The following is a 7,664-nucleotide window of genomic DNA, read 5'->3' on the forward strand; positions in this document are numbered from 1 at the left end:
GGGCTGGAGAGATGGCTCAGTGGTTAAGAGCATTGCCTGCTCTTCCAAAGGTCATGAGTTCAATTCCCGGCAACCACATGGTGGCTCACAACCATCTGTAATGAGGTGAGGTCTGGTGCACTCTTCTGGCCTGCAGACATACATTCAGACAGAATATTATATACATAATAAATAAATAAATATTTAAAAAATACTACTATTGGCTTTAAAAGTTTTACTTTTGATGTGTACTGGTGTTTTGACTGCATGTCTGTCTGCACACCATGTACATGCCAGGATCCTGCAGAGGTCTGAAGAGAGGGTGTCAGGTCACCTAGAATTAGAGTTACAGATAGTTGTGAGCTAGCACACAGGTGCTAGGAATTGAACCTGGATCCTTTGGAAAAGCAGTCAGTGCTGTTGGGTCACTGAGTCATCTCTCTAGCACCCTAACAGCACTGTTTTATTCCTAGGCCATGAAGCTGATATTTCTGCAGAGACAGGGATCTTAGCAGTAGAAGCCACAACTCAAGTCATTTATCTGCTGCTCTGCATGGAGGCAAGAATAGAAACCTAACATGGACAATATCTGACAATTCCAAAATTCTGAAACTCTAAAAAGATCTTAAATCTTAAAGAAGAACTGACGGAATACAGTTTATTGTCAATTCTGTTTCAGAATCTCTGTTCACATGTTCGAACTTGTAGATCTGACAGCTGAAATTGTAGAACTTTCAAGACAACCTCTTTAGGCAAGACTGGAATGCTGTACTGACCTACTTTTATTTTCACTACTAGTCCAGACAGTGAGCATCATAAATACCAGTACTCATTAGACTAGTCAAGATTCCTTAGTAGACTAAATCTGCTAGCCCAAGATAAAAATGTATAAAGCATAACAATGCTCAAACTTCTGAATTCAGAAACTATATGCTTGTCTTGAGTGATCAATTTTGATTCATTTTCTGGCAGCTTACAACAAAATATATTCAAGATAACGAAGAGGGCTTTTTCTTAAGACGAATCTGTGTAAGCCAAAATGACTAAGTTTTCTCCTTGAGACTATGTCTCAAAATTTTAAACATTATCTCAGAGGTGTTTTTCAAAGTAGTAGTACAATACTTCATGCTTACCAGTAACTTTTTTTTCTATTAACAGGTCACATTACTGCATACTTGCTATATGTCAGGCATGATGAGTATCAATTTATGATATTTTTCTAAGTCACTATCCTGTCCTTGTTTCTAACCACCTTTTTTTTATCTACCAAACTCTTCAATGTTAGTATCTTGGAGTTTTTACCATGAAAAGTAGCTATAGCACTAAAAAAGTATTCCTTCATTTGTCCATAATAAACAGGAGAGACACAGCAATTCCTTCCTTCTATACTATTTCTTCACATGTTCTTATAATAGAAATAAAATATTATGGGAAATAAAAAATGGCAAGTAAAAGGAAAACAAAAATAGTGATCCATCATAGGAGCAGTTCTTAAAAACAAAGGTGGGATCCAGTTTCTTGTACCGAACTCTCAGTTTGGAAGGCAAGAGAAGTAGATGGAGATGGTTTTGTCTTCATAGCATTTTGGCAGCTTAGAATGGCAATAGCTACTCGATGTGGGAGTATCATATATTAATCTGTTGATTTCATTGGTTAAGTAATAAAGAAACTGCTTGGCTGGCTCTCATAGGTTAAAACATAGGTGGGAGGAGTAAACAGAACAGAATGCTGGGAGGAAGAGGAAGTGAGCTCAGACTCGACAGCTCTTCTCTCGGGGGCAGACGCCTCTGAGAGATGCCATGCCCCGCAGACACATGCGATGAAGCTCCGACCCAGGATGGACGTAGGCTAGAATCTTCCCGGTAAGACCGGCGCTCACAGATTATTAGAGATGGGTTGATCGGGATATCAGAATTAGCCAGTAAAGGCTAGAGCTAAAGGGCCAAGCAGTGTTTAAATGAATACAATTTGTGTGTTGTTATTTCGGGGCATAAGCTAGCCAGGTGGCCGGGGTGCTGGGGATGCAGCGCCGCCGCTCCTATTACTACAGCTACTACAATGCCTTTGTGTAAAACAGTACTTCATAAATAACAAATGCAGTTCTAAAGCAGTAGCTCATCATGTTTCTAAGTAGGAGGTTTCTTTGCTAGCAGTAAACTTTTGTCTAATAAAAATTAAACTATGGGGATCGCAGCCGCCAAAATGAAGTTCAATCCATTTGTGACTTCTGACCGGAGCAAGAACCGCAAACGGCATTTCAATGCACCTTCTCACATTCGGAGGAAGATCATGTCTTCCCCCCTTTCCAAAGAGCTGAGACAGAAGTACAATGTTCGCTCAATGCCCATTCGAAAGGATGACGAAGTTCAGGTTGTCCGGGGACACTACAAAGGTCAGCAGATTGGCAAAGTGGTCCAAGTATACAGGAAGAAATACGTCATCTACATTGAACGGGTGCAGCGGGAAAAGGCTAATGGCACAACTGTCCACGTGGGCATCCACCCCAGCAAGGTGGTGATCACCAGGCTAAAGCTGGACAAAGACCGAAAGAAGATCCTGGGAAGGAAAGCCAAGTCTCGACAAGTAGGAAAGGAGAAGGGCAAATACAAGGAAGAAACGATTGAGAAGATGCAGGAGTAGGGGCGTCTCATACAGTTTTCATTAAAGACTGCTTGAGTAAAAAAAAAAAAAAAAACTATGAAAAAAAAGAAAAAAAGTGTTCCTTACACTTTAACCTACCCAGCCAGGTCCTCTGTAACTGTTATCATTAGGAAGAGTAATTTTACCTCTCCAATTAAATATTTTATGGCACATTTGGCTTCCAGAATTGTGGCAATATTCTCCCAGCGTTTTTTCGGCCTATCTTCGCTTTCAGCATCTAGGAGCTTTTGCTGGAGGTCTGCAATCTGAGCATTCCTTCAGGGAGAGAACAGTGAGATTTATTGTGATCAGCCTCAACAGCAAGAAGAAAGGGAGGAGCTCTGAGAAGAAAATTAAAAGACTCTTATATATGGAGTGATCAGTTAAAAAATAATAAGCCACCTTATTCAAAGTTTATGTGGTACCTCCAAACCTATAACAAAAGGAAGCCCAAGGATATATCAAAGTGGATCTAATTTTATTAAATATTGGTTGAAATAAGTAGAACATATATATGTAGAGGCTTAGAACAATTGATTTTTTCTACCTTTTATTTATATCTCTGTGTATATGTAGGTGTGGGGTAAGCATATCATGGTATGTGAACTGTTAGTTCTTTGTCTCATTGTTTGTCTCAATTTTTTTTACTATGCCAGGCAGCGGTAGCACATGCCTTTAATCCCAGCACTCAGGAAGCAGAGGCAGGCAGACTTCTGTGAGTTCGAGACCAGCCTGGTCTACAAGAGCTAGTTCTAGGCCAAGCTCCAAAGCTACAGAGAAACCCTGTCTTGAAAAACAAACAAACAAAATTTTTTACTTCAGTATATATTCTAATTTTTAGCCCTCTGTCAGATGTATAGCTGATAAAGATTTTCCCTCCATTCTATGGGCTGCCTCTACACTGGAATGATGGTGTCCTTTGATATGCAGAAGCTTTTATTTTTCATGAGGTCCCATCTGCTGTCAAAAGTGTGTGCTTCCGGGGCTGGAGAGATGGCTCAGTGGTTAAGAGCATTGCCTATTCTTCCAAAGGTCCTGAGTTTAATTCCCAGCAACCACATGGTGGCTCACAACCATCTGTAATGGGATCTGGTGACCTCTTCTGGCCTGCAGGCATACATGCAGATAGAATATTATATACATAATAAATAAATATTTTAAAAAAGTATGTGCTTCCTATAAGTTGAAGTGTGTTCACTATTTTCTTCTCTATTGGGTTATGGTCTCAGGTCTGTGATTTATGTGGAGTTTTTTGTGTATGAGAGGAAATAATCTAGTTTCATTCTTCTATATGTAGCTAACAAGTTTATATAGTGATATTTTATTTGTTTTAATAAATAAAGCTTGCCTGAAGATCAGAGTGCAAAGCAGCCATACTAGTCAGACATATAGGTCAGGCAGTGGTAGTACACTCCTTTAATCCCAGTACAAGAAAGGAATATAAGGCTGGATGAGACAGAAACTCACTCTCCTTTCAGTCTGAAGATTTTGTAGAGGTAAGAGCTCTCTAGTGGCTGGCTGCCTTGCTTCTCTGATTTTTCAGCTGGAACCCCAATATCTGTCTCTGGGTTTTATTACTGGTGCTACAAGTTTGAACCACATCATTTCTTAAAGATGCTGTCTTTGTTGCAGTGTGTATTGTTGGTCTCTCTGCCAAAAAGTTTAAGACCCCCAACTTTGCTTCACAAATGTAAAGAGAGAAGAACGACACTTACCTCATAGAGCATCATAGTGACACAGTCCAGAATGGATTTCAAAATTCCGTTACTTTCTGTTTGCTATTGTTTTCCCACCATAAAATCCTTTGAAGAGGACAACTCTTGAATGAGTGGGATGGTGGCATCTATTTGGATTCCAGGCATAACATTTTATGCTTCAGCTATAGCCCTATTACCTGAGCTCCAGTTCAGTCTCCCGGCTTTCAATCTTCTTTGCAATACAATCTTCTGCTTCTGAATCTTGACTACGCACTTCATCACGTGAGAATGTGCGCCTCTGTAAAGACAGTGGGCAAGAAGGTTAAAAGGAAAGAGTACTCCAAAGCAGTGAGGATTTGCTGGAAATTCTATGTGGTTATTGTTAGCATTTTCCCATGACACTTACTCGGAGTTTAGGAGGTGGATTCTCTTCAAATTGTTTTTTTTCTTTGAGCTGTGCCACATCCTGAGCAAGGATCTTTCTATCTTCAAGAAGGTCATTCAGATGCCGTTTGGCTTCCTCAGTACTGACCATAACTTCAATTTCATTTCCAAGCCAATTCTAGAAGAGAAATCAGTGACATGTGAGTTGGGCTAGATACAGTTGAACTTAATTTCATTTGGACTAGAGCCTATGAAACCAGAAGTGAGATTCTTATTTATATCTATCTCACTAAAACCATTACCTCTCTAAGAACTCTTATCAACAATATCCCCAAAGTCACGAGAGGCTTTCTATAGCAAACTTTTCTCTAGGTATCCTACTACTTCTGTTTACTGTTCCCATAATATTTGTGGGTTTTTTTGCCATTAACTATCATGTTTAAAGTAGAAGGTGTGTGAAGGGCTGGAGAGATGGCTTTTAAGTTAAGGGCACTTACTGTTCTTTCAGAAGATCCAAGAGTGGTTGCCAGCACTCATGTCAGGCAGCTTACAACTGCCTGTAACTCTAGATCTTGGGATCTAATGCCTTTGGCTTCCCTCAGATACTTGAACTCAGGTACGCACATCCACATGTACATACAAACACTTAAATATAATGAAAAAGTTATAAATAAATAAAGATAAAAGGGAGATTAAAAAGAAAATGTAATTAGCTAAATAGACTTTTAGAAACAGTAACCTCGAAGGTTGGATATAGCTTAGTGGTATAGTGGGTGTTCATAGTCAAAAATGTTATAAATTTAATCCCCAACACCAAAACAAGAAAAAGAACCCACAAAAGACAGATGAGTTCTTAAAAGAACAAGAGCTGTGTAAGCTCAAACCAGACAAAATCCCAGGAGGTATAAGTGGGCTGAAGTCCTACCCCTAACTGGGGAGCTAGTGACAGCTATCAGGGGATACAGAGTTAGCTTTCTGTAAGGGTGTGTCCTCGTAGGTAGCCCACACTCCAGTGAATGGTCACACAGCCCAGAGTATTTGGGCAGCACAGATTAGACTGGTGGGTTTAAAAATAAAAACGAGGACATGAAGTTTGTTGGGTAGGGAGGTAGAGGTGGATCTGATGGGAGTTGGGGAGAAAAGGTGAATATGATCAAAATATATTATATAAAATTCTCAAAGAGCTAATAAAATATTATTAAAACAAGCAACCACAACAACCACAAAATCCCGGTTATCATTTCTGTGAACATTTAAGATGATGATTAAGATAAATTATACTAATAGTGATAAAAAGAAAGCTCGAGTGGCTAAATCAGTAGCTGGTTAAGTAGAATTCTTATGTAGGAATACTACCATGGATAAAAAGGCCCATTTCATCAGGAAGAAAATAATTCTCAATACAAAGCACCCAAAACTGTGAAACAAAACTATCTTTAATTCAAACAAAAAGACAATAGAAGCAACAACTTGCTGCTTATGAGAAACACACTTAAGAAACAATGCACAATAAGTTAAAATCAATTGGGTCTACAATTACCAGACTAAACACTAATAGAAAGAGAGCTGGGGGGAGGACCACATTAACATTAGAGGTAGACTTTAAAGGCAGGCATGGGCGCATACCTATAACAATAACACTCAGGAGGCTGAAGTAGAGGATCTTCAGAGTGAGGTCTCAAAGCAAAACAAGAAGCTGGAGAGACAGCTCAGCAGAAGATTCAGGTTCAGGTCTCAGAAGCCACATGGTGGCTCACAACTATCTGTAACTCTAGTTCCATCAGATCAATGCTCTCTTCTGGCCTCCTCAAACATTAGGCACAAATGGGGTGCACGTAAAGGAACAGGCAAGCACTCATATACATAAAATAAAGACAAGTATTTTAAAAAGCAAAAAGAAACAAGTAAAAAAGAACATGTAGATTTTAGAAAAAATATTACCAAGAATAAAGAAGTTATCTTCATAAAATTGAAGATGCCAATTATTTTTTTCTTTCCATTGAGACAAAGTTTTGCTATGTAACACTGGCTGGCCTAGAACTTGGTAGGTAGAACAGGTTGGACCCAAACTTGATATGATTCTCCTGCCTCTGTCTCCCAAGTGCTGGGTTTAGTTTACAGGCATGAACCACCTTGCTTGGTGAAGCCGACATATTCTAAATGTTTGTGCCGGTATACCAGAACTCCCATGTTCCCAAAGGGCAGCAACATTGCTCCAGATTGTGAAGCATATGAAGCAGAAGTCAGCAGTTTTTTGATATTGTGTTATATGTTTTCACATCCCATCATATCTACCAAATACCTATTTTATTTCTTATACCTATAAAATTATTGTTTTTCATTTTCAGTATTGTATGGAAGAAACTACATTAGATATTAAACACTTAGTAGACATTTTGTTAGATGATTTTGTCCAATTCTAGGTAATATGTATTAGCATACTTAAGGTAGACAGGTCTGAACTATAATACTTAGCAGGTGAGGTGTACTAAGTACATTTGTGACTTAATGTAAGTGTTTTGGGATAGAGCCTCATTATAAGATGAGAACCATCCATCCATAAAATAATAAAAAAAATTCTACTATGTTTGTAAGATATTAGTCTGTAGTTTCCTTGTAATGTCTGTATCTGGTTTGGTTATCAGAGAAAACTACTGACAACCTCATAAGTTGAGCAGCAAAAGTAGTCCTTCTGATTCAGTTGTCTAAAATACTCTGCATAGAACTAATATTATTTCTTCCCTAAAAATTTGAAAGAATTTGGGCTGGATGTGGTGGTACATACCTTTAATCCCAGCACTTGGGTGGCAAAGCTAGGCAGGTCTCTGTGAGTTCAAGGCCAGCCTAATCTGTTTAGGGAGTTACAGGTAACCCAGAGATGAGACTGTGTGTGTGTGTGTGTGTGTGTGTGTGTGTGTGTGTGTGTGTGTGTGTGTGTGAGAGAGAGAGAGAGAGAGAGAGAGA

General features: G+C 39.0%; 2 protein-coding genes across 2 annotated transcripts in view; one reads left to right on the forward strand and one right to left on the reverse strand.

Moving 5' to 3' along the window:
• Kif4a (kinesin family member 4A) overlaps positions 1-7,664 on the reverse strand; it is a 115,982-nt gene that overhangs the window by 17,648 nt on the left and 90,670 nt on the right. The window contains exons 21-23 of the mRNA XM_005358641.3: positions 4,723-4,878; positions 4,514-4,614; positions 2,766-2,895 (exon numbers count right to left, since the gene is read on the reverse strand). Of these exons, the coding sequence (XP_005358698.1) occupies positions 2,766-2,895; positions 4,514-4,614; positions 4,723-4,878 (387 nt within the window). The remainder of the gene's footprint in view (positions 1-2,765; positions 2,896-4,513; positions 4,615-4,722; positions 4,879-7,664) is intronic.
• LOC101992508 (60S ribosomal protein L26-like) lies at positions 2,169-2,695 on the forward strand. Its single transcript, XM_005358607.3, has one exon. The coding sequence runs from the start codon at positions 2,182-2,184 to the stop codon at positions 2,617-2,619; it is 438 nt and encodes a 145-aa protein (XP_005358664.1). The 5' UTR covers positions 2,169-2,181; the 3' UTR covers positions 2,620-2,695.

This window comes from Microtus ochrogaster, chromosome X (genome assembly GCF_000317375.1).
Source record: "Microtus ochrogaster isolate Prairie Vole_2 chromosome X, MicOch1.0, whole genome shotgun sequence".
NCBI lineage: Eukaryota > Metazoa > Chordata > Mammalia > Rodentia > Cricetidae > Microtus > Microtus ochrogaster.